Genomic DNA, 27575 nt, shown 5'->3' on the forward strand with positions numbered 1-27575 from the left:
TTAATTCATGGTTACCATTTTAAACCTATTTCACTCCGTTTAGTAAAAATTAAATTGTAAAAATCAAGGACATCAAGCCAAATAAAGCTATATAGCAAGAAAAATTGTGGACTATCAATAATGGAATAGTTAAATTTTAATAACTCTAAAGTGAAACTTATCCGTATTACGAAAGTAGTTAATGTTTACAAATTTTCTTTGGGAAATGGCCGGATGTAGTAGTGTTTTCAATGATTTGGACCAAAATATAGGGTACCTTGTTTTTGGACACTTTTAGTAGTGTTTTGAGGAGAGATAATAGTTTGATACCGGGTTTACCCTTGAATTTGTAATTTTGTTCATTCAAACCCCCAAACCAAAACTTGCTGTATAAGACTTCTCATACGGTCTTGTTTATTGTGCCATGTACAGCTCTCTCTCTCCTCTCTTTTTTTTTCTCTGCGTGTGAAGGACGTTTCATCTCCCTGTCATGATCCTCCATGAGCTGCGTGTCTATGAAGTGAAGCTCAGCTCTCCGGCCACCTCGTCCTCGTCTAAAAGTAAGCTTCTTTCGTTCATCGTCTTCGTCGTCTTCTCTCCTCTCTTTTTGTTTCTGGGCTTTCGTTCATCGTCGTGGGGTTTTTGAGTTTATGGGTTTCGGATTCATGTTTGTTCAACGTCATTATCGTGCATCTTAAAAGAAAGCTTCTTTTTCGTCGTTCATCTTTGTTTTCGTGCGTTTGTCTGGGTTTTAGGTCTGTGTCGTTCTGGGTTTGTTGGTGCCATTACCCGCCGTCTCTGTGTTGTTTGTTGCTGGGTTTGTTTGTGTGTTGTTCTTCATTGTTTTTCGCGTTCTTGAATTGTAGACATACATGTCTACAGTCTCTAAAATTGTAGACTGTAGACATGTTGTAATTGTAGACATATAGGTCTACAACTTCCGTTGTTGTAAACGTATTAGTCTACAACAGCTGAAGGTGTAGACCTGTATGTCTACAGTTGTAGACAGTATATCTACAATTACAATAATTGTAGACAGTATATCTACAATTACACTTCATTGGTGTAATTGTAGATATACATTTCTACAAATATTCTCATTGTAGACATTTAATTTTTTTCATACATGATAATAACAAAATCAGATATGCGTTTCTCCTATGCAGGAATGTCCGAAATATATATATTTTTGAAACACAGTGGTACATGGGTCGAACCCACAGTATACGTCGAGGGAGGAAATTTGGGTATTATGGTGTCGTCTTCGGTGAACTACCCTAGTTTGATGCAGATTTTGTTCGCGGAGCTTGGCCTTTCCCCATCAACTCACAGGATCGGTTTGAAGTACTTGATTGACGGTGCATGTAAACCTGTTGAGATTAAAGACAACGGTCAATTGAAAGCTTATTTGTATTTGAGGAAAACGATACCTGACGTCGGAAGATTTCATATGATTTTGGAAATATCTGAAGAGCCACGGGAAGGGCATGAGGCAGCGTGGGATAGCGTAGTTTCTCCAGGATTTAGATCAACTCCTAACACGGTTGAGCCAACGCAGGGACTTGAGGACATGAATACTTTCTACGATGCAACGGAAGAATGTAGAGAATCCCCTCCTCGACCACCTAGACAGACTCCTCCTACTCCGCCTCCTCCATGTAGAGAGTCCCATCCTCCGCCTCCTCCACGTAGGCAGTCCGCTCATCCTCCTCCTCCTCATCCAAGTAGCGATGAGCAAGTGCTGGATATCAATTCCCCTGTGACACTCAAGCTTCATGGAATGTATGCTAGCAAATTGGTGTTGCAAAAACAATTGAGTTTGTATGCCATTAACAAACACTGTACGTTTCGGACAAAGTATTCATCTAAAGAATGTCTCCATGTAGTTTGTCCGGGAGAGCATTGTAAATGGAGTGTTCGAGCAGTTAGAATTCCCAGCTCTCCGATTTTTAGGATTAAAAGGTAATTATTAGGTTGCCATAATAGAATAATTGTTAGTTTACATGTCTACAAACTACTCCATGAGTAGACATGCAAGTCTACAGTTTACATAAATTATAGACTTGCAATTCTATAATTGAAAATAATTGTAGATATTATAAGTACACAGTTACTGAAACTGTAGACATATATCTCTACAATTATCGTTAATTGTAGACTTATAAGTCTACAGTTTATGAGAGTTTTTATTACAATTATACATATAAATTGAAAGTAATGTTTAATTTGGAATTTTCTTATTCAGGTTTGAGAGTGAACATATTTGTCCTATAAATGAAAGACAAGGATATCATCCTCAAGCCACATCCAAAGTAGTGGGAGAGGTTGTGAAGCACAAGTGCATAGATCCGACGTTGGGATTGTGTAAACCAAAGGAGATCATTAATTACATGCAAATGGATTACGGAGTTCGTATGTCATACAAAAAAGCGTGGCGGTCGAGAGGAAAAGCTCTTAAGTCCCTTTACGGCACCGAAGCAGAGTCCTACGCGTTCCTACCTAAGTTGATGTACATGATCGAGACTAAAAATCCAGGTTCTCTCTTTGACCTTGTCACTACGGGGTCGAATAATCAGTTCGTTAGCTTCTTCATGTCACTTAGCCCGTGGAGGAGGGGTTGGAAGTATTGCAGGCCTATTATCATTGTTGATGCAACTTTCTTGAAGAACTATTACAAAGGAACTTTGTATACAGCGTGTGCCATGGACGGAAATGAACAAATATTTCCACTCGCCTTCTTTCATGGTTCTAATGAATCTAATGAGACTTGGATTTACTTCTTGAGAAAGGTGAAGGACGCTATTGGGGATAGGGAGCATACGGTAATTGTATCTGATAGGCACCAAGGAATAGTTAATGCAGTCAAGGAGGTGTATCCAACCCGTGAACACGGTTTTTGCGTACATCATTTGCTTGGTAACTTGAAGACCACATTCAAAGGGAGCATAACAAAGCAAGTGAAGTGGAAATTTTACGCCGCAGCAAAGGCGTACACTCAGCCGGAATTTGAGAAGTACATGTGTATGTTGGACTCTGAAAATCCAGAAATACGCCCATACCTGGAGAAGGAGGTTGGGTATCAAAGGTGGGCACGATCTTGTTTTCGTGAAAACAGGTACGATATCATGACGAACAACAACGCAGAATCATTGAATGCGTTCAACGTTAAGCCTAGAGAGTTTCCTATTTCTAAGTTGTTCGACTGGTTGCGGGAAAGAAGTCTAGGATGGTATCACGAACGTAGAGAGTTGGCAACAAAAACAACAACGTTATTGACCAAAGAGGCCCAGAAGAAACTAGAGACAAACTATGCTGCAGCTTGTGGAATGCCGGTATGTTGATCTTTTTGTATTTTATTCAGTATTGTGTTCTAACTGTAGACATACGTAATCTACAATTGTGATGATTGTAGACATTTATGTCTACAATTAGCAGTGATTGTAGATGATGTATGTCTACAATTGGTAGTGATTATATACATTGATGTCCACAATTTGTATAAAACTATAGACATTGATGTCTACAATGACATTGAAGTCTACAGTTACAGGTATTTATAGACATCTACGTCTACAATTGTAGTTATATGTCTACACGTACATGACTTACTCTAATTATTCTTTTATTCTAGGTGAGGCCATCATCATTCCTCGAGTTTGAGGTAGGTGACAGAGATGGAAACACGTGGGCTGTCAATTTGCACGAAAAAACATGCTCGTGTCGGGAATTTCAACTTGACAGTTTCATATGTGCTCATGGTATTGCTGCGTGTGGACATCGTAACCTTGCGGTTGAGGGATATATTTCGCCTTACTATACTGCAGAGTATTGGAGGGCAAGTTATGCAGGTGTCCACCATCCCCATGGTAATATTCAGACGTGGATTATTCCCCCTGAGGTCGCAAATTTTGTAATTCAGCCTCCAACACACAGAGCACGTGCCGCAGGTAGACCGAAGAAGAGACGTATACCTTCTCAAGGGGAAGAGCCTATTCGTAGGAAGTGTTCGCGGTGTGGAGAAGTTGGTCACAACCGGACTACATGCAGCAGTCCAGTTCCTTTGTCGGAGAGGAATGGATGAATTATTTCCGGATTTTCAGAGTCCAACATACACATGTACTTCTCAAATTCCGGCTGAGTGTACGCCTTTGAATGTGTATTTAATGTCTTTTTGGAACTTGGAGTGTATTTACTCTGTTTTGGAGTTTGAATGACGACTTATATGATAAAATTATGTCTTTTTTACGTCTTGAATACATTACATGATAGAAGTTGTTCAAATTATAGACTTCATTGTCTACCAGTTGTGGTGAATGTAGACATTAATGTCTACAGTTGTTGTGATTGTAGACATAAAATGTCAAACTGTAGATATATATGTCTACAATCACGACGATTGTAGACATCACTGTACACATCTTTAGACATAACAAAACAAAAGCTATCAGTTGTAGTGAATGTAGAGGGTATAAAAGAAGGTTTTGCTTGTGACGACCTGTACGTTAAAGTTCCAATTTCCCGGCAAGCCCTCACTCTCCTTCTTGTAAACTGCGGAACCGGGCGGCAATGATTTGTAATTTTTTCGAAACCCAACCCCAATCCACTTTTCCATGATTGTAGTCTCTTCATCTGTTGGCACAATGAAAATACCAGATAGCGGGATCTTTGCGGGTCGTTTCTGATCTTTCGTGAACTTAACGTATGGTCGTGGCATCGAAGTCGGTGTAAACCTGTCAAATCAAACAAATAACTATGTCAAAAATCTATTTACACTGTTCTAAACTGTAAACATACATGTCTACAATTTCAGGTATGTCTACAATTTTACGAATGTCTACAATTTCATGTATGTCTACAATTTCATGTATGTCTACAATGTCATGAATGTCTACAATTTCACGAATGTCTACAATTGATTGTATAAATGACTACAATTGATTGTATAACTGACTACAATTTATGTATAAATGTACCTTTTCGGAGGTACTCTACTTCTCGGTTTTTGAGGTGAGTCGACAATGAGAATTTGTTTCTCTTTCGGCGTCTTTGCGGCACACAACTCATCCTCAATTTGAGGTGAGTCCTCAATGATAATATGTTGTTCTGCCAACTTCTTTGCGGCATACAACTCATCCTCAATTTGAGGTAAGTCCTCAATGATAATATGTTGTTCTGCCAACTTCTTTGCGGCATACAACTCTTCCTCAATTTGCGCTCTAGTTTTGCCTTCTGGAACCGTACCATAAAACCATGGTTGGCTATCATCCCATGCCTCTTCCTCAAGTAGTTTTTCTTGACGGTCCAACCTTTCTCTTTTTTCTGATTCCGTTTCAGAAAAACACGGAAGTACATACTCTTCTTGACCAACTTGGTCTTCTTTCTTGTCTTCATTCGTCCCTTCGGGGTTGTCCCCATCGGGCTTGTCTCCGTCGGGCTTGTCCCCATCGGGCTTGTCCCCTTCGGGCTTGTCCCCTTCGGGCTTGTCTCCGTCGGGCTTGTCTCCGTCGGGCTTGTCCCCGTCGGGCTTGTCCCCTTCGGGCTTGTCCCCTTCGGGCTTGTCCCCTTCGGGCTTGTCCCCTTCGGGCTTGTCTCCGTCGGGCTTGTCCCCGTCGGGCTTGTCCCCTTCGGGCTTGTCCCCTTCGGGCTTGTCTCCGTCGGGCTTGTCCCCTTCGGGCTTGTCCCCGTCGTTTTCGTCGGGTTTGTCCCCGTCGTTGTCGTCGGGCTTGTCCCCGTCGTTGTTTTCTTCTTCTTCTGTCTTCTCTTCCTCTTCCTTTTCCTCTTTTCCCTATACAAACAATCAACAAGTTCAAACAGTCTACAATATCAGTTATTGTCTACTTAAAATCAATTCTACGATTGCAGTCATTGTGTACTTATAAGTCTACAATTTCTGTAATTGTAGACTTTGAAGTCTACAATTTCAGAAATTGTATACTTCTAGGTCTACAGTGTCAGTAATTGTAGACTTAAAAGTCTACTATTGTAGAAAGTGTAAGTCTACAATTTCAGTCAGTAATTTACCTTGTTGTTTTCTTCTTCTTCTGTCTTCTCTTCTTCTTCCTTCTCATCTTTCTTTTCCTCTTCCTTTTCCTCTTTTCCCTAGACAAACAATCAACAAGTTCAAACAGTCTACAATATCAATTATTGTCTACTTAAAATCCATTCTACGATTGCAGTCATTGTGTACTTATAAGTCTACAATTTCAGTAATTGTAGACTTTTAAGTCTACAATTTCATTTATTGTATACTTATAGGTCTACAATTTCTGAAATTGTATACTTATAGGTCTACAATTTCTGAAATTGTATACTTCTAAGTCTACAGTTTTAGTAATTGTAGACTTAAAAGTCTACAATTTCAGAAAGTGTAAACGTATAGGTCTACAATTTCAGTCAGTAATTTACCTTGTTTTTTTCTTCGTCTTCTTCTGTCTCTGATTCATCATCAGAGTCAGTTTCATATTCACTCTCACTTTCATTTTTTTTTTCAACGACCGTTTCCTTCACTGGTGTGGCATCTGGCTTGTTGTCTGGCTTACCATCACCATCGGACTCGGTCTCGGACTCGGTTTCACTTTCTGTCCCCGTCTCTGTTTCACTTTGTGCTTCCTTGTTGTTGTTCTTCTCCGGCTGTGGATCAATCTTCGCCGAGAGAGCTTTGACAATTCCCCTAATCTCGTTCTTGAAAACTTCATTGGCGGCCTTAAACCCTGTCCATTCAGCCTTCAACTGAAGGATTGAATCTTCCAGCTCTATGAGCTTAAGTTGGGTCTGTAAGGTTAGAAAATGGACAATATATCAAAACAGTGTATACATTGACGTTTACAATACAACTGATTGTAGACAATTACGTCTACAATTTATGAATGTAGACATTGACGTCTACAATTGAACTGATTGTAGACATTTACGTCTACAATTGGTACAAATTGTAGACCTGAATATCTACAGTAGTGGTTATTGTAGATATATAGGAAGGTAATGTACTCACCCGTGAATCATCATTGTTGGACCTCGAGGTGGAGGTGGACGCGAGGGAAAGTACATGATTCTGCTTAAACTTCTGCTTCTTCTTCTGAGGGAGTATATCCTCAACCTCAGCGCCAAGTGGTCTGAATTCTACATCCTGGAAATTAATCTCCTTCAGTCTTGAATCCAAGACATGCGCATTTGTTTTCCACCGCCGCATAAGTGGTACGGCGGTTTCAGACACTTGTTGGCAGAGCTTTAGAGCAGTCAGCACAGGCAGGCACTCGTACGCCCAGACTTGAAGCGGGTAGACGAAACCCGGGAAGTTGATTTTTTGCTTCGACTCCGCCTTGGAGGCCATCTTCATAACATACTTCCGCACCTGTCCGTGGAAGAAATTCCACGCCACGTTCCCCCATGGATGTTTGTTGAATTCATCCAAGTCCTCGACAAGCATTGCCCAAGACATGTTTTGTATCGGGGTGTGAGCCGGAGCGGCGAGGAGAATGTTCGTCAGGAAGTGAAGTAGTAACAACTTCACTCGCTTTTGAGTGTTCTCCCAAGACTTGCTTTTACTTAGCATTGACGTCAACACTCCCCGATTCTTCACGACGCCTCCAAGGAAGATTTCTTTGAACAAGCTACCTTCCACATCGGTAATCTCCACGTCACAGGGGCTGTAGTCATCGACGTAGCGAAGACCAGTTATCTCCGCGAACTGCTTTGCTGTAAAAGGTCTCGGTTCCCCACCAATCTCTATGTAGATCGCGTCATCTGACTCGACCCCCTCAAAATCACCAACCCTCATCAACAGGTGATTAATAATCTTAGATGATTTGGTGATTTTTGGATGATCAAGGAACTGGCCGAAACATGACGCACTAAACAACTCCTTCTCCTCAGGAGACATGGCCATCGTCTCCTCAAACTTGTCCAATGCGCCGAAGAAGCTGAAATTATGGTCGACAATCTGTTCTTCGGCAACAAACCTCAGAAATCCCTGCATATGCCAAGAAAAAAACATGAAAATCTACACAAACACTCCTCATATCACCAGAATTATATCTACACAAAAGTGCTCATACAAAAACCAGTCTACAATTTCTGAAATTGTAGACTGTTATGTCTATAATTTCCAGAATTGTAGACTGTTATGTCTACAATGTCTGGAATTGTAGACTATTATGTCTACAATTTCTGAAATTATAGACTTTTATGTCTACAGTTCGCGTGACTGTAGCCATTTATATCTACAGTTCATATAAATAGCTATATAAATGGCTACATTCACAAAAATTCTAGACATAAAACTATACAATTCCAGAAATTTTAGATGTCGAAAAAAATAGTCTACAACAACAAAATGGTGTGAAACTATAGACATAAACATCTACAATTCTAGTGACTATAGCTATAAATGTTTACAACTACAGAATTTATAACCTATTAAGTTTTTAAAACACTATAAATGTAGATCAAACATTCTACAATCACATGAATAATAACCTAAACTCATCTTTGCATGCTATAAAAAAGTTACCCCAAACGCTCAAAGTGAAGAAATTTACTTCATAAGTGAAGAAAAAAACATGAAAATCTACACATATCACCAGACTTATATCTACACAAACAGTACTCATACAAAAAAGAGTCTACGATTTCTGAAATTGTATACCTTTATGTCTACAATTCTGATGACTGTAGCCATTTACATCTACAGTTCATATAAATGGCTACATTCACAAAAATTCTTGAAATAAAAGTCTACAATTACAGCTATTGTAGATGTCGAAAAATAGTCTACAACAACAAAATGGTGTGAAATTGTAGACATAAACATATACAATTCTATGAACTATAGCTTTAAATGTCTACAATTACAGAAATTATAACCTATGCAGTTTTCAAAACACAGAAAATGTAGATCAACGAAATCTAAATAATAACCCAAATTCAGTTTTGCATGGCATAAAAAAGTTACCCAAAACACTCAAAGTGAAGAAATTTACCTCATTTACAGTTGGTTTTCGTTTTCTGAGTTGAAATTGCGATGTCTCATCTGAATTTGACGCCGGTGAGTCAATGACCGGTTTTGGTTTCTTCACTCGAGACTTTGTTGGCTTCTTGGCCGGAGAAAGATTTTTCTTCAGCGGCGCCGGAGCTTTCTTCATCGTCCTCGGACTCTTCCGAACCGGCGCGCGTTTTTTGGCCGTCATTTTCTGCGATTTTGGGTTTCAAAAAATGGGATTCGTAGAGATTTGAAAGAATAATGAGCAACAAACTTGAGATTTTTAGGAGAGATTAGAAACGGCCCCGGCGATTTCGGCGACGTGGGTGACAGATCCCGGGATTTCGGCGACGTGGGGGAGGGCACCCGGCGATTTAGGCGAACTGGGTGAGGGTTTTAGATACGCGCGAAGAAGGAGATGAAAATGGGTTTCAATTTCGTTTTGATTTTGATATACTCGGTATTTGGGAAATGGGTATTTTCAAAACAAAAAATTAACTCAAGGGCAAATATGTACTTGCTCACTTCAACAACTACTAAAAGTGTCCAAAACAAGAAACTCTACATTTTGGTCCAAATCATTACAAACACTACTACATCCGGCCATTTCCCATTTTCTTTCTTTGTTTACCATTTTTTTGTTTATTTATTTTTTATATTGTTTACATGATTTTTTTTTATTAGCGGTTTACATTTTCATAATTCATTACAAACTCCACTTTAAATTTGAAAATAGCTTGTCTAGGCAAGCGATAATATCATTTCTCTTTCTAATAAATTTTCATATATATATATATATATATATATATATATATATATATATATATGTGTGTGTGTCAAGCCCTCATATTTGTATAAATCTGCTATTGTATCATTGACTAATAATATCTTCCATAAAAAAATATTTATATATTTTTTAAAATAGCACATTTATGGAATATTTAAAAATTTAACTTAATTCATTCAAATGGTACATTTGTGGAATTACCCAAATAATCTAAAGGCCATTGTAGCAAAATAACCACTTTGAAACTATAGAATTTGTTTTTAGCCTATGTTTCATAACTTTTAGGGAAATAACCAACGTGCTTAGGTGTCAATAATTAATAGACTAATTTGCCCTTTTACTTAATCAAATGGAAATAATGAATATAATTATATTAAATAATAGGCAATAATAATATAAAATAACAGACAATTTCAAAATTGTTATACGTGATGCGCTAATCTAGAACGGCTCACCAAGATTGACGTTACTGTTGGGAACCTGTCAACACAGATAATAAACGTAAATTACTGGAAATTATCTCATTATCCACATTTAAGTAATTTGAATGGAAATAAATGGAAATAACTGTAAATAAATCATCTGTAAACAACACAGTCTGTACTATTTTTTATAAAACCAGATCTGATATCTGGGTTAAAAAAAACCCAGATCTGGTTTTGAGGAGAGAGAAAGAGAGATGCAGCGGGTGGAGTCGCGCATCTGGCAGGCGGAGGAGAACCGCACGGCGCTGCTGCGGGCCCACCGGCAGCGGCGCGCCTCCCTCGGGGAGCGGTCGTCCCAGACGCTCCTGCGCAAGGCCGCCCGCGAGACCAAGTACAAGGAGCGCGTGCGCGCCGCCATCCACCAGAAGCGCGCCGCCGCCGACAAGAAGCTCCTCGCCCTCCTCGACGCCGACCGCCGCCGCGCCCGCGCCTGCGTCTCCCGCGTCCTCCGCGTCGCCAAGTCCGTCTGCTCCCAGAGGTACCTCGACGCCCGCCGATTGCGAGAGAGAGATTTCAAATCGTGTGTGTGAGAGAGAGAGAGATATTTCAAATCGTGTGTGTGTGAGAGAGAGAGAGAGATTTCAAATCGTGTGTGTGTGTGTGAGAGAGAGAGAGAGAGATTTCGGCAATAACTACTTCCTATAAAATATATTGAAGGATAATTAAAAAACTACCTTAAAATATTGAAGGATAAAAAAGTAAAATATATTTTGCCACCTAATACGTTTGACTATTTCCCTAAAAAACTCCAAACACCTAATCCCAAACCCAACATTATATAAGTGGCCTAATTGCTTATAAAACTCTAATCTAAAATACCCATCTATAATCCCAAACATAACGTTGCGAGCCCAAAATCTCAAAGCTCTGGAGACGCACGCACAGAGAATGCAGAAGAGAGAACAGGGTAAGTCCGGTGGAGCCGCGGCCGGAACCACCGCGACGCCGGCGAAAAGAGGCCGTCCCTTCGGAAGCACCGCCAGCAATGCTGCCGCAGCTGCCGCCGCCGCAGCCTCCGATACGGCGGCTCCGTCTACTCTCCTCGGCCCCTCTCTCCTCGTTCACACTTCCTTCACAGGTCTCCCCACATCTCTCTCTCTCTAAAAACCTGTAATCTATCTTTGAAAGATATTAGTGAGCTCTCGTGGTTACGATCGAGCTTAGGAAGTTTCGATTTGGCCGTGCAAAGTCGTTAGCTTTGGATTTAGTTTTTCGAGAGATCAATTTAGTGTATATATATACATTTTTGCTACTTTGCGAACCTCTTAAAGTCTCGTGTTGATTTCGTCACTCGTAATCGAGATTTTCATTTCTTTGTGACAGTGAAGAAAAACTACCTTCTCGTCCACACACCTCTCTCTCTCTCTCTTTCTCTCCCTCTCTAAAACCCTAGAGCCTCTATTTGAAAGTAATATTGATGAAGTTTCGATTTTTCATTGGAAATTCGTTAGCTTTGGGTTTCGTTTTTGTTTCCAGAGTTCATAACAGCACAGATTTGTAGTTTTTCTTTTCTTCCGGAAAATTTTTAGTTTTCAAATTTCATGTTGATTTTTGATATTTATAGTCGAATTTCTCGTTTCTATGTGTATTTGTTGTGGCACGGAAGAAACAAACTAGAAATTAGAACGAGAACTTTGGTGGGTATTTGATTATTTTGTGCTGTTCTTTTATTGTTTCGTTTCTTGGTGCTAAATTTTTTCAGATCAAAACAATAAGAGAATAGTTTTGGCTCTTCAGAGTGGACTGAAGAGTGAGCTAACATGGGCTTTGAACACTCTCACGCTGCTCTCTTTCAAAGAGAAGGACGAAATGCGCAGAGATTCCACGCCTCTCACGAAAATTCCCGGCTTACTTGATGCTGTACTTCAAGTTGTATGTCTCTCTATTATCTACACTGTACAATTTCATGAGCTATTTAGGGAAAGATTACTATGATTTTGTGTTATGAGAGGTTTTATCTTAGATTGTCTAAGCTAAAAGAAATTTCGCAAAACTGAAACAGATTGATGACTGGCGTGACATGTCTCTTTCGAAAGATCTCGTTAAAACGCCAAGGGTTAGGAATCTAGGTGCATCTTCTTTGGTGTCGGGATTCGGTAACGAGTACGATGCGTTGGGCTCATGTGGAAATCCTCAACAATCGGGGTGAGCATCAGACTACATCTACAAATGGTTTTAAAATCGATTGAATATAATGGGGACCTATTGTCTGGTAACATGTTGTTTGCACTCCACCTTCGTAGAAGACTTTCGGTAGTGTAGCTTGGATCAAGATGATACTCACTCTCTTCTGCATTAACTAAGATTATCTCTACATCTTATGTGAGAACGTAGGGATTTTTTATACACAATCTATGGAAATATATTAGGAAGATAAGCTTGAACCTACGGCTCTAAATGTATCTTTATAGGTTATCCTGAAGGAACAAATGGGTATAAGCTTTGGTGTCTAATCACACGGTGTGTGTTGATGATTCCAATCTTGAATCATTGTTGTCTTAAGGTCTTTTTTTTTTTTTTTTTTTTTTTTAGAAAATATTTGATGTTTTTACTCTTTTGTATTATGCCCATTATCTAATGAAGTTCTTTTAGGTATTGCTATGCAAAAGACATATTTGAATATTGATTTGAGAATTAGATGAATAAAGCTAAAATGGAAAAGAATCATAATTCAATAGTTATGTTAGAGAAATTAATTGCTGAGTCGTAATAGTATATTTAATTCCATAAATAAGACTTTTTTTTCATTCATCAAATGGTTTTATTTCTAAGCTGACCGTTGGATATATATATCTTTTTGAGGTAGCTTGGGATCTGGTTCATCTCTTACGGAAGCTCCACAAAATACGAAGCCACGATCCACAGATTGGTGGGCCAATGAAGATGGTTTATTTAATTTAGATGACGAAGGTCGAGCTGAAAGACAGCTATGTGCTGTTATAGCCTCAAATATCATCCGCAATTTCTCTTTCATGCCTGAAAATGAGGTCATTATGGCACAACATCGCCATTGTGTGGAAACACTGGTCCAGTGCATAGAAGATTTCCATAGAGGTGCGATTTAGTAATATACTCGGATGACTTATCTATTTATTTGTCCATTTACGATAGAGGTAACAAAATCTAATATTCGACTCTTGACCGATAAGGTCAAGTTTAGCGTAACCGTTTCTTTTTTAAAAGAAAGATAATAACAAAGTATTTTAGATCGGTGCTATTCTAATCCTGAAAATCGAGTTAGGCGTGTTAAGTTCAAATGCTTTAGGTTGAGCCAATCTCAAATTTGGTTGGATATTTTGCAAGAACTTAGACTATTTTTCTTGAGCTGCATTGAATATTGTTGGTTTACTAGAAAACTGATGGTTAATTTTTTTTCTGAACAGAGGACGAGGAACTTGTCACGAATGCTCTTGAGGCCATTGTAAATTTGGCTCCTTTGCTTGATCTTCGGATATTTAGCTCGTCAAAACCATCATATATTAAAATAACGTAAATACTTTTTCATCTTCTTTTGAACTAACTCTTCATTTCTACTATACATTTTGACGAAGTAATCAATTTCCAAACAGAGAAAAACGAGCAGTTCAAGCGGTTATGGGAATGCTAGGATCTAATGTCAAAGCCTGGCATTGTGCGGCGTCCGAGCTGCTTGGGCGTTTGATAATAAACCCTGATAATGAGCCTTTTCTTCTTCCATTTATTCCTCAGGTATATCAAAGCGACTAGCTCCAGCTATTTTATTTCTTTAGTATTTCGTATTATTTTATTACTAATTTTTTTTTACTAGTGAGTTATAATATTATTTAGGAATGGTATCTTAGTAACGACCCGACCTTAGAGTTTACTACAAATTCTAAGCTTGTACTCATCTGAGGAGGCTGTGAGAAGAATATATTTGTTTTTATTTTCTTTTTGAGTTTTCAGTAGTATAATTGAAGAGGTCGGGCCTAGAATATCACAACAATAATCCTCTGTTATGACCTTATGCAAGTAATATCCACATAAAATTAGTTGAGCTTGTGACCCAAGTCCTATTTTCAGCCGACGATGATACGTTTCTTTTTTATTTTTCATGTTTTTTTTTCTGGGTCTTTTGTGCTTTCACACAAAGCTCTTGGTTGTGATTTAATGGAAAAACTACGGCCTGCTAATTTCGTTACGTAAACTTTATCAGGTACACAGGCGATTGGTCGATCTCATAAGTTTACCAGCGTTCGATGCACAAGCGGCGGCCATTGGTGCGCTCTATAATCTCGCCGAAGTAAACATGGACTGTCGATTGAAGCTAGCTAGCGAGCGCTGGTAACATTTTATCTTTTTATTCCCCTTTCACCAAATACGAGCATTTTCAAATTCTTTTCTTACGCGTAGTATAATTTCAGGGCGATCGACCGGCTTCTGAAAATCATAAAAAACCCGCATCCAGTCCCGGAAATCTGCAGAAAGGCTGCGATGATACTGGAGAGCTTGGTGCACGAGCCGCAGAACAGGCCGTTGATGCTCGTCTACGAGAACGCCTTTGCCGAGATACTGTTCACCGAGACCAAATACTCCGACACGTTTGCCCGGATTTTGTTTGAACTCACGGCCCGGCCCACCAACAAATTCGGAACGGCCCGCGGTGTTTGGGGCATGTACTGACGAAGAAGACGATACAGAGTTCGCAATGGGTTAGTCATCTTAGGTTTAGTCTTCTTTGTACATACAGCTTACTTGAAGCCTCAAGTTCCAGAACTCTATTGTGTTATTATTATTATTATTAAAATCATGTAAGCCTTTACTTTAGCTCTTGACTTGTATTCTCGCATCACATTATACGTTTCACCTTAATTTATGGCGTGTTTGAGTCTTCGGTCATTGACTTAACCGTCTCTCGTATTCTCAGCTGCAATAATGCATCATGATCATTGCGTGCTCTTTCATTTTGGTCTTAGAAAAATGGCACGTAAAGTCTTGCGCAAAAATAAAAATATAAATAAAACGTTTTCTCATAAATGTATACAGCTAACTTGGACAATATTTCAACCCTCAAGTAAATGAACAACATGCGTTATTTATTTAAGGCTGAGTACAATCAAAAGGAAAAAAAGAAAAGGAAAAAAAGAAGAAGAAGAGAGGTACACTTCATTCATATATTTGATAGCCCCACGAATTAAAAACATTTCCCTTCCCCTCCAAATCAGCCGTGAGAGCCAATAGACACAACCCTAGGAACTTCAACAGGAAAATCATGAATCTCATCCATCCACGGATTCTTCTCCTTGGCGGGATCAACGGTCCTCAACGCGCGCCACACCGCGCTATTACACTTGAACCCGGACCCGAAAGCGATCTGCCACGTGCGATCGCCCTTCCTGATCCTCCCTTTGGCCTCGGAGTACGCGAGCTCGTACCAAAGCGAGCTGCTCGAAGTATTCCCGAACCGATACAAAGTCATCCTCGACGGCTCCATATGCCAGTCCGAGAGCTCCAAATTCTTCTCGAGCTCGTCGAGCACAGCCCGCCCGCCCGCGTGGATACAAAAATGCTCGAACGCGAGCTTGAAATCGGGGATATAGGGCCGGACCCGCTTGGCCTTGAGGATCCGGCGGGCCACGAGGGTCGCGAAGAAGAGAAGCTGCTCGGACATGGGCAGGACCAGCGGGCCCAGAGTCGTGATGTTGGTCTTCAAGGCCTCGCCGGCCACGGCCATGAGGTCTTTGGAGAGAGAGACTCCGACGCGCTTCGTGTCGTCTTCCTTTTGGTAGACGCAGTCGAAGGAGCGGTCGTCCGCGCCCTTGTGGGTCCGGACCGTGTGGATGAGCTGGTACTTTGACCGCCGCCGGTCCGAGGGGCGGTTCGAGAGGAGCACCGCCGCGCCGCCCATTCGGAAGAGGCAGTTCGAGACGAGCATCGACCGGTCGTTTCCGAAGTACCAGTTTAGGGTTATGTTCTCCATGCTCACCACTAGGGCGTACGAGTTTGGGTGGACCTGTATTGACGGAGCCAGAAATTCAAGTCAGGAGAAAAATTTGAAAAAGAAAATTTAGGAGGGGTAAATTTGAAAAAATATATAAATTTTTTGCAAAAAAATATAAAAAATGCTAAATTTTTTAGAGTAAAATTCTAATTTTTAAAATTTTATGGGGGCAAATCAGGTTTTTAGGTTTAAATTATCAGAGAACTTGTCACATTTAAGCTAAGAAAATGTCATTCAACTGGCTGATTCACTATAGATTTAAAACTTTACTTATTTTGATATATAAAAGCGCGATTATTTTACTATATTTTTCTTGTTATTTATATATGTTTTTGAATTTAGTCAATCTTTTTGTACAAGTTAAAAAAAAAAAATTACTCGAGCTAACAAAGTTAGAGGGAACAAACACTTAGACAAACTAGACGCTTGTGGTTTTTAAATAATTATTTATGAATTATAAAAACTAATAAAAGAATGGTTGGTTTGAATTTTGAAATAGAATTTAGAGCTGATATTTAATAATAAAAATAATAAATGTGTAAAGTATTAATGACGAGAATGACGTGACAAATTTGTTTATTGGAGCTCATACAGAAAAAAAAAAATTAAAGTATAGGTCTTCAATTTCTCAAGGTGGTACATACTATAGTACAAGGTAAGGAGATAATTGATCGACTCGAATTGGGCTAAGATCCGTCATAATCAACATTGTACTGAAATCAAATATGATTTTCTGGAAAGAAAACTACTACGAATAGTGATATGTGTATGAAACATGCAGTTTCCATGTAAGACGAACAAAAATTTACACATCAATAAATGCATGTCAACAATAGAACCTCCAACTTTTCGATTAAAAAAAAAAAATAGAACCTACAATCATATAAATGTTGAAAAGTAAACCAAGTTAAATTTCTGTATCTTTTTCGTCAACTTCTCAGCATAAAAAAATTGGCTGACTCGTGTTTTTCTAATCAACGATGTACTGAAATCAAATATGATATATATATATATATATATATATATATATATATATATATATATATATATATATATATATATAAACATGTGAAACAATACATGCAGGTTTCCATGTAAAGACAAACTAAAATTCACACATCAATCAATAAATGCATGGCAACAATAAACCTACAACCATACGTTGAAAAAGAAAACCAATTAATTTAATTTCTTCCTCTCTTTTTATTCAATCTCTCATCATTATAAAAAAAAATAAACAAGCATAAAATAATAATTAGCCGGCAATGGCCAGTCAGCATCGACTAGACCCTGACTATTTAATCCTTCACCAACGTTTTAATTCATAAATGATTGATTTTGTTACATTTGATATTTTATTCAAAAGACCTAAAAAAACGTTAAACATTTTTACAACTAAAATATGTTGGTTTTCTTTTTAAATAGTTTTATTTAAAGAAAATAGTACTCTAAAATTCATAAATCAATGCAAAAAAAAAAAAAAAAACATATAAAAGCAAAAAAAGTATAGAAAAACAAACTCCAACTACCAACTGTAAACATTAACTACCTGAAGAAGCTGTTTAGCGAGATCAATGGAGATCAAACCAGCGCTACATCCCATCCCACCAAGATTATAGCTCATAACATTCCCTCTAAGCTTGTAGTGATTGACGATCATGGCGGAGAGCGACGGAGTCGGGTTGAACAAACTACAGTTGACCACAAGGATCCCAATATCCTTAGCGTTGACTTTGGTCTTACCGAGAAGCTCATCGATGGCTCCGAACATAACCGCCTCGGCCTCCTTGCGCGCCTCGTCCATGCACGGGTTCGGCGGGACCCGGAGGACCGCCTCGGGCATGTAAGTCTTCTGGCCGAGCCCGGAACGTTCCAGAATCTTCCGCTGGAACGCGAGGCTGTCCTCGGAGAAGCTTCCGGTCCGCGCGGAACGTTCCATGAAGATTTCTCGGCTGCAGGTCCTCTCGGGCGAGGGCTTGTAGCACGAGAAGTCGAGGAGGTAGACTCGGCGCGGGCGGGTCGTGACGTAGAGAGTGGCGAGGAAGACTACGAGGCACGATATTAGGGCTGACGTGGCGAGGTTGAGCGAGAGCGTGGCGGTTAGGGTTTCGCGGAGGGTGGTAATGTTTTCTAGGGTTAGGGTTGAGAGGTGGGCTGAGGCAACGGCTAGGATTGGGATGAGGGCTATGTACATGGCGTTCGTGATCACGTAGTGGTAACCTAGCTTCACGTATTTCAGGCGTACGGAGAGAAGGAAGTTTGGAAGCTTTTGGCTTGTTTTGTGTTGTTCATCATCATGATCATTGTTGTTTTTGTTTTGTTGTTGGACTTGGTGAGCTTCTTCCATTTTTTTTTTTTTTTGGGATCGAGGAATGGGAATTTGATGATATGATACCTCTTTTTATTCGGTGGTGGTGATACGAATGTGTATCAAAATGTGGGAAGTTTTTTTTTTTGTATGTGTGTGGGCAAAGTGTTAGGCTTGAAATGTGGCGTGAGGGAAGAGAGATGAGAAATGAAAAGTGGGTGAGAAAAGAATGAGGGCTTGAGAAGAATGAGAAGGGGACAAGTAAATTTAAAGGGTCTTTGTGTGTGGACTGAATGATGAGGAGCTATTTTTTTTTTTTTTTGGAATTTATTTGTTTTTGGGTTTTTTTTTTTTTGTTATTTTATTTTGTGTGTGAAGTAAGTGTTTGAGTGGGGTGGGAGATGCAACTACCCGAACGAACTTTTAATGGGCAAAGAGAGTGGCATTGAATTTTGCCAACCGGAAACTAGCAGGCTTTTTTATATTTTTTTTTATTTGTTTGTTTTATTTGGGTAATTATGTATATATATTGTATTTCTTATTTGTTCACTTTGTCTTCAGTTGACCTAATCTTGTATACTTTTCTTTTTCTCCCCAAATGTAGATCACGGTGGGGTCTATTTTGTCACCGTGTAGTTTGAAGATTTACCGAGTAAATATTATTTTTTATATATTTTTTTTGGATAATGTAAATATACTTATAAAACGTTGGTGAATATGTATATCATATTCCTTTTATCTTGGAGAAATCTCTTTGTATACTTATTTCTCAACTATTGATAAAGCCACACCTCATGTGGATATATACTTTGATATAGTAGGCTGCTACTAATGCACATTGCGTCAATAAAAATCTCTTTGTACTATTTTCCTTATCTTTTCCGCTTAAAGTAGCATATAAATGAGTTGGCACGTAAAAAATTATTATTAGGGTGAAGAGTCCTACTATTTATTTATCTGGATAATTTTTAGTTTTGAACTACATTTATGAAAAAAAAAGAACACTACTATTTTGCATTCAATCATATCATATATTTAATTATAAAAAAAAATTAAACTCATATTACAAATAAATTTTGTAAAGATCAAATAATTGAGACAAATCACTATTTCAGAAGATTAAACCAATGTACTCATGCATGAAGAGACCTCAAAGACATGAGATAGTGTCACTCAATCTAAATTTTTGGAGATAAAACACTTTTAAAATCATTGATCGAGTAATATTAATAGCACACATTTTTTAGTGATCACGATCTTTATTATATAAAGATCCGATCGTCTCTTCATCATAAACAAAATCCAAGATTAAGATATGAATCATTCATCATTTTATTAAAGGTTCAAATCTTCAAGCCAGATTTGATCATCATTTTCTATCTATTTGTTCTTGTTCATGGCGTATAACCATGGAAATTTGACTTGGCTAGACCATAAGTATCAAATTAGTTTTTTCAAAACACATTCTTGGATTTTTTTTTTTTATTGTTATTTTATTTTCTAAATTTTCATCATGTATAAAATTTTATGTTTGTCTAAATAAAAGTAAAAAAAAAACTCCTAAAAATGTATTTTTGAGAAACTTAAATGTATTTATCTTTTTTCCTTTATAAGACTCGTTCCAGAAAATTTGTCACCAAATCCATCAGCGTTCCCGACCGGAAAACTATCTCTCATACCAATATTTGAATTTTCGTCATAGAGAAATGACCGTGGATATATATATATATATATATATATATATATATATATATATATATATATATATATATATATATATTTCGAACAAGAATCACTCATTGCAAAATATATATATATATATGCATATAAATAAAATTATATTAAAAAAACTTAATAATACTACACAAATACGGTGCATTTGATTTTTTCCATTAAAAAAACAAGACTTAAAAATTAACTGTTAAAATGTGCTTTGCATCTGTAAATTAGCAAAGACCGACAACGAAAAATGTCACTCATAGATAATTTTGAGACTTAAAAAAAAAAACAAAATTATTGCAATTAGCCAATTTTTTAAGTTTATTTTTAAAATTCTAGTTATTTTATTAAGAAAATAGCTCATCAATGAGAAGTAAATTAAATTAACTACTAAAATAGTTAATTTAATTCACTTCGATTTGGTAGTTAATTTTCTTAATAAAATGAAACTTACTGGTCTAATTCTATTTTTTCTATATATAAAAAATCTGTTATGATGGATTTTGCCTTACCCGAAAAAACATGAAACCCCAACCCAAAAACTAAGGAGAAAAGCAAACCCGGCCCAAGAAACAAAACTTTCAAGGCATGATCAGGGGCATACCTCAACCACAACAAAAATCCAAGCGTGGTCCAGGGCTAGCCTCAACTACTAAAATATCAAGACACGTTCAGGGGCTGGCCTCAACCGAAAAAATCCAAGTGTGGTCCAGGGCTGGCCTCAACCACCAAAATGTCAAGACATGGTCAGAGGCATGCCTCAACCCCAACAAAAATCTAAGCATGGTTCAGGGCCCTCCTCAACCACAAAAATGCCAGGGCATGGTCAGGGGCAGGCTTAACCCCAACAAAAATCTAAGCGTGGTTCAAGTCCGGCCTCAACCACAAGAATGTCAAGGCATGGTCAGGGGAAAGCCTCAACCCCAACAAAAATCCAAGCGTGGTACATGGCCGGCCTCAACCACAAAAATGTCAAAATCATGATAAAGCGGCAAGCCTCGACCACAAAAATTATCTTGGCAACAAAGGCTGACCTCTACCCCATTCCATCTCGGCGACATGGGTCAACCTCTAACTCCATTCCACCTCGGCGACAGGGGTCGACCGCTACCCCCTTGCTATTTCTTCTTGGCGACAGGGTTCGACCTCTACCCTTATTCCTTCTTGGCGACAATGGTCGACCTCTGCCCCTATTTCTTATTGACGACAAGGGTCAACCTCTACCCCCATTCCTTCTTGACGACATGGGTTAACCTCTATCCCCATTCCAGCTCGGCGACAAGGGTCGACCTCTACCTCCATACCAAACCGTCTCGGCGACAAGGGTCGACCTCTGCCCCCATTCCATCTTGGCAACAGGGGTTGATCGACCTCCAACCTCGTTCCATCTCGGCGATGGGGATCGACCTCTGCCCCCATTCCACCTTGGCAATAGGGGCTGACCTTTACCCCCGTGCCATCCCATATTGGCAATAGGGGTAGACCTCTACCCCCGTGCCATCTCATTTTGGCTACATGGGTAGACCTCTACCCCTGTACCATCCCATCTGGACGACAAAGGTCGACTTCTACCCATGCCAGCTCGACGACAGGGGTCGACTTTTACCCCCAACTAATCTGTCTCGGCGACAAGGGTCGACTTCTAACCCCCCATTTTCATCTCGGCGATAGGGGTCGACCTCTATCCTCATTCCATCTTTGCTGCAGGGGCTGACCTCTAACCTCGTTCCATCTCGGTAACAGGGGCCGACCTCTACCCCCATTCTATCTTGGCAATAGAGGTCGACCTCTACCCTCATGGCAATAGGGGTTGACTCTACCCCAGGTTTGAAGGGAGGACCCTAGTGAATCACGATTTTACCCCGACTCTCACATCCCTATAAACACATCCAATCTACTCATTTAGAGGTGAGTTTCTCATAACTTATAAAACCCCTGTTTCTCTCTCATCTGAGTTTCTCTCTCTCTAGAATTCTGAAGCAGACCACTTGGACTTTATTGAGTGTCGGAGTGTCCGCCGGAGGAAATCCCTCCTCGCCTCTCTAGCTCAGGTTTCTCTCTTTTTAAAGTGAAGAGCCACTACAAATCTCTTCCCCGCACGGCGGAAGCGACAAGTGCTGAGATAATTTCTTGTTTGATCACCACGCGATCATAGGATCCGACCCTAGATCAAACCGCGGACCGATTTAAGTGTTGATTGGCATTAACAAAATCTATATATGGTATTAAACTAGAATTTCGTTTTCATGGGGAATGGTTTATTAAATAAGGGATCCCACAAAATTTAAGTAGTAACTTTATTAGAGATTGAAAAATCTAGAATCATATATGTACGCCAATTACATTTTCAACATGTGTTATAAAGGTGGACATTATTCCAATGGATTGGCTTAAGTTCACACATAAATATTGAACACTGTTACCGCCAATCGGTTGGGATATTCCACTAGAAAGAAATGCTTCTTCTTTTAATAATTTTCTTTTTATTTTTTCTTTTATATATATTTTAACATTATATATATATAATTAAAAATAAGAATTAACTGTTTTTTTTTCTTTTCTAAATTTTCTAGAATTATTTTAATATCACATTAATATGATTACAATATTATAATTATCATTATGGTTTTCTAGATTGGATCCGTCGGGTCATCGATGCCAATGTTACCAAGAGTGTATATATATATATATATATATATATATATATATATATATATATATATATATATAACTACCACCTTCGAATCTTAATAAGCATTTAATTATCTGCCCTAATTAAGATGTATATTTAATTTATTTCAACATTCCTATAAATGAAATAAAAGAGCGATAAATTAAGGTCATATATTTTCCTATGCCTGCCTCTGTGCACACGCATGCATGTTCATCGTACTACCTCAATAAACTTCAATTAACTTTGGCTCTCTACTCTTTCTTCTTTCAATAATGATTTATCTATAGCATCCACAACACACACACACACACACACACACACACACACACACACACACACACACACACACATATATAATACATGGAATACAGTATCTTACATTTGTAATAATTGTACATTTTCTTCGTGATAAGCAAAATAAAATATACATGACACACACACACACACACACACACACACACACACACACACACACACACACATATATATATATATATATATATATATATATTATTACTTATTATAAAAATATCATACATTCTTTCTTTTACTCATCATAATTGTTTTTATATTTTATTTTTTTATTTGGCGGTTGCTTCATGCACCCACATGTAAAAAAATGTATATTTATTTATGTACATATCTACCAAAAGCCACATATATGATATATGTATTTAAGCTGGTTTCTACAACTGTATTGGTTGAAGGTTTGAGTGTTCTTCTATTTTTCTTGCCGAATCGCTGATGTTGATTCATACATATATGCCAAAAATCAGCAAAACAATAACACGCTTCCTTAAATAAGGTTGGCGGTGTAAGAAATCACATAAAAATGGGGATTGATTATGGGACGCCAAGTGGTTTTTGGGGACTTCTAGTTTGTTTTGGGAAAGCCATCCACTTTGACTATACATGAAGTGACGTGAGAGCTGACACCAAGATTACTTATGCATGTAAAATTTATGGTCAACATGGGAAAAAAGAAAAAGAAAATGTAGGGTCAAACGACTTAATAAACGAAAAGAGCATGAAAACATAAACATGTATGTACGTATGCAAGCTGGAAGGTGAGTGTGGGACCCGATTTCTGCGTCGTGAGGGTTTGCAATTATGGGCCCATATGATCACTCATTTATTATGGTTTGGGCCAATTCTTTGGGCGACCCAAACTGATGAAACTGGTATGAAAGCTGAAGGAAACGTAGAAAGAAACCGTGTTGTCATTAGCATAAAATGTACATATAACAACTCACATAGGTTTTGACTTTTTCAAAAGAAAAAAAAGGAGTTCTCTCTCTCTACCTATATATATATATATATATATATATATATATATATATATATATATATATATATATATTCTAGAGAAATAATTGAACTGGTTTATATTCATATTGTATCAACCGACATTATATATTTATGTAAAGTAGTTGAGGGTTTCAGATGTCAAGTAAACATACTAGAGTTGAGTAAAAAAGAGTAAACTCATGTTAAGGCGGTGAACATCGGAACACATTTGGTCGCGGTGGATTCGATCATCTATAAAATTATATTTAGTCAGAGATTAAATGTTCACCCAATTCAATGTCAGCTACATTTTCATATTTATCTTTCTTGACACCAGTACTAGCAGGATTACAGTTCTCATCTGAACTCTCAATCTCAACATAATTGTCATGGATCACAATATTTATGGACACAATCATATATCTAGTGCGCTTATTAAAGACAGGATAAACATGATTATTTCTAAAGTATCCAAAAAATACCTTGGTCGCTCTTAAGATCAAACTTCCTTATTTGTTCATGATAAGCCATAATGTAGCAAAACATAGCCAAATATGTGAAAATACCTGACGTTGGGCTTTCTCCCCCCTCCAGATTTCATAATAAGTGGTAGTAATACCCGAACGAATGGTCACTCTATTATGAATATGACAAGTAGTGTTCATTGTTTTAGCCCAAAAGTGATAGAGAAGAACCTTAGCATGGATCATGACCCTTGTCATTTCTTGCAAGGTGCGATTCTTCCTCTCCACAATACCATTTTGCTAAGGATTAATATGAGCATAAAATTCACGAGAGATGCCTTCAAAATTGCAGAACAAAGAGAAGCTAGAGCTTTCAAACTCACTTCTGTGATCACTTTGGATTCTCACAATCTTCCCAATGATTTCTCCTTTCTCACGCTATAGGCGATGACACAAAGCTTCAAACACAGTAAACGTATAAGAATTTTCATGAATAAAATCAACCCAAATATATCGAGAATAGTCATCCACATAGACAAAAACATATTTATTCCCTCAAGGACTTTGTACTTGCATTGGACACATGAGATCCATATGAAGCAGCTCGATCACACGAGATATGGTAAGATGTTGCACCATCTAATGCGACATCTTCACCTGTTTGCCGATCTGGCATTTACAACAGATCTTTCATTCTTCAATCTTGAGCTAAGGAATACCCACAATAGCCTTATCAAAAATAATCTTCCTCATACTTCTCAAATTCAGATGACTAAGTTTATTGTTACACAACTGGTTCCCTTCATCAAATGCAGCTGTTTTTTTTTATTAGAAACAATACACTTCTCACGAGTAAAGTTAATAACAAGTTCCTAATCACGTAGTTGGCTTATACTTACAAGATTAACATTGAGGCCATCAACATGCAAAGTATCATTCAAACAAGGAAGAGCAAGGTAAGTCAGCTTACCTTTACCAATGATTTTACAACGATCATCATCACCAAAGGTAACATAACTGACATAATATATCTCCAAATTGACAAGAAATCTCTATATTTTTCTAGTATGAAGGAACTGTTCAGTTTGACGATGAAAGGAGAATCGAGGTCGATGAAGATTTCTCCCATAAAATTTATAGCAAAAAAGACCGAATATATGACGACGACGTCCACAATAATGACATATACAACGAGGTATGTTGACGAGACACCTCATTGATCTAGTAATAGACTGATTCTAAAATTTGCCTGAATGCTTAATAGTGCCAGATGTCTGAGACATCATGTGCGGCTTCTGTCCATCCTCCTTCTTAATAGGAGAGACAAGAGTGGTCTTGAAACTAGAACCATCATTTTTATATCCCAGCCTTTCATGTTCTTTGTTGGTTTACCAGCTATAAGAATCTTATCAAGATTGTCAGTTCCAGAGTTGAGCATGAGCACAGACTTTTTCATTTCCTCAATGCATTTGCAACAAATAACCTGATTTTCTAGGTCTCTGTATTTCCCAAGTTCCTCGTAAACAGCCCTGAAATATCAGTGAAATATTAAAACCATGACATCCATAATAATAAATACTAAATAATATATAAAAATAAATAAATGTAACTTTTACACCATAAGCTGATCCTGAAGCAAAGATGATTTCATGCTTTTACATCTCTGATAACTGGATCCGTTATAACAAAGTGTGAGTTAATAAAGAGAATAACAACTCTAAAAGGGTTTTTTTTTTCGGTTCAAGATTCAAGTACACTAGAGGTTTTTTTTTTAATTATATAAAATTTATTACTTTCTTTGATGGTGAACTTGTTTATGGCATCGATGATTACAAATAGTCGATCTGAATTCAAAGCACTAGAAATTTAATACACAAACCTCGTCACTGCGTCCAGATCACGCACAGTTAGACATGCTGCATTAAAGCTGATACAAAATAAAAACAAAAGGTTATTGTAGTAGCAAGTGATGAAAATAAACCATATTTTTTTTATATCAGAAAAAGCATGAAACCATTATCGGTAATAGCAAGTATGAAGGTGATGACTCATCCTCAATAATACAAAAAAAAAGAAAAAAAAAGATCGAGGAATTATTGACGCAGCAATGTTGTGTTCGTTATCTATAAAAGTATATCCTCTGTTACAATGCTGAAAATGATAACTGAGAGTACAGAAGTTCAACTATATAGCTTGCAGATTTTTTGTTCTTGTGTCTAATCCAAAATCAGTCATGTGATGATTATATGTAAATATGCTACCATGAATGCTAGCCATCACTGCAGTTGCTTGACTATCCAGATTTCTTACGCGAAATCAGCGATTCAGCTTTCCATTTTATTTCCTTGGAATTATAAGATTCAGCTATACTTAAAAAAGAGAAATGAAAAAGAACTACAAAGCCAATATACATAAATGGTCAAATACGTCAGAACTTTTTATTCACTTCTCTATACCGACCATGTTAGTTAATGTATATAGGTGCCCAAATTGCCTATATCGATATCGATTCGAAGCCCCTAGAATCAGTAATCGCACACCTATTTATGGCAAACAAAGAGATCTGAAATATTTACCAAATTTTTGAGCCCCATGGAATAAACCACTACTTGTTTACCTGAAATGAAGAGGAGCACAATCCTTCACTTTAAAAAAATGCAATCCTGGTACATTATCTTGGTCAGAATTTAACACCAATAAAACAACTCAACATACTAAGAAAAAGACCATAATTGCCTACTTAATATATATGAAAGTAAGACGAAATCAAACTGAGAGAACACAATAGCATTACTTAATATCAGAATTCAATCTCAATCTCAGACCTAAAAGCACGGCCAAAAATATGATATTCCAAGCTACAAAAATAAGACAAACAGAGGTCAGAAGCAAGAGAAAAACCACAGTGAATCCAATATCCAAACAATCAGCCAAAG

At 37.9% G+C, this 27575-nt stretch overlaps 4 protein-coding genes across 4 annotated transcripts; 2 read left to right on the plus strand and 2 right to left on the minus strand.

Annotated features, from left to right (window-relative positions):
• Positions 1-238: 238 nt before the first annotated feature.
• LOC149393255 (uncharacterized) lies at positions 239-4208 on the plus strand. The gene is made up of 5 exons (XM_089617605.1): positions 239-252; positions 412-539; positions 1146-1941; positions 2225-3311; positions 3611-4208. Exons 2-5 carry the CDS (start codon positions 470-472, stop codon positions 4058-4060), a joined length of 2403 nt encoding a protein of 800 aa, XP_089473731.1. The 5' UTR covers positions 239-252; positions 412-469; the 3' UTR covers positions 4061-4208.
• Positions 4209-4423: 215 nt separating this feature from the next.
• On the minus strand, positions 4424-9164 carry LOC149393256 (uncharacterized). Its single transcript, XM_089617956.1, has 7 exons — positions 8958-9164; positions 8830-8841; positions 6971-7948; positions 6385-6750; positions 6001-6078; positions 4953-5764; positions 4424-4709 (listed from the first exon to the last, which is right to left on the minus strand). Exons 1-7 carry the CDS (start codon positions 9162-9164, stop codon positions 4424-4426), a joined length of 2739 nt encoding a protein of 912 aa, XP_089474082.1.
• Positions 9165-11044: 1880 nt separating this feature from the next.
• LFR (ARM repeat superfamily protein) lies at positions 11045-15085 on the plus strand. The gene is made up of 8 exons (XM_089618436.1): positions 11045-11306; positions 11931-12100; positions 12231-12373; positions 13035-13282; positions 13612-13717; positions 13798-13936; positions 14403-14530; positions 14611-15085. The coding sequence occupies exons 1-8, from the start codon at positions 11117-11119 to the stop codon at positions 14867-14869; spliced, it is 1383 nt and encodes a 460-aa protein (XP_089474562.1). The 5' UTR covers positions 11045-11116; the 3' UTR covers positions 14870-15085.
• Positions 15086-15181: 96 nt separating this feature from the next.
• LOC149393258 (3-ketoacyl-CoA synthase 2-like) lies at positions 15182-18852 on the minus strand. The gene is made up of 2 exons (XM_089618435.1): positions 17737-18852; positions 15182-16199 (listed from the first exon to the last, which is right to left on the minus strand). The coding sequence occupies exons 1-2, from the start codon at positions 18532-18534 to the stop codon at positions 15408-15410; spliced, it is 1590 nt and encodes a 529-aa protein (XP_089474561.1). The 5' UTR covers positions 18535-18852; the 3' UTR covers positions 15182-15407.
• Positions 18853-27575: the final 8723 nt, after the last annotated feature.

This window comes from Urtica dioica, chromosome 6, assembly GCF_054948205.1.
Source record: "Urtica dioica subsp. dioica isolate 48M chromosome 6, U.dioica_male_clone48M_v1_H2, whole genome shotgun sequence".
Lineage (NCBI taxonomy): Eukaryota > Viridiplantae > Streptophyta > Magnoliopsida > Rosales > Urticaceae > Urtica > Urtica dioica.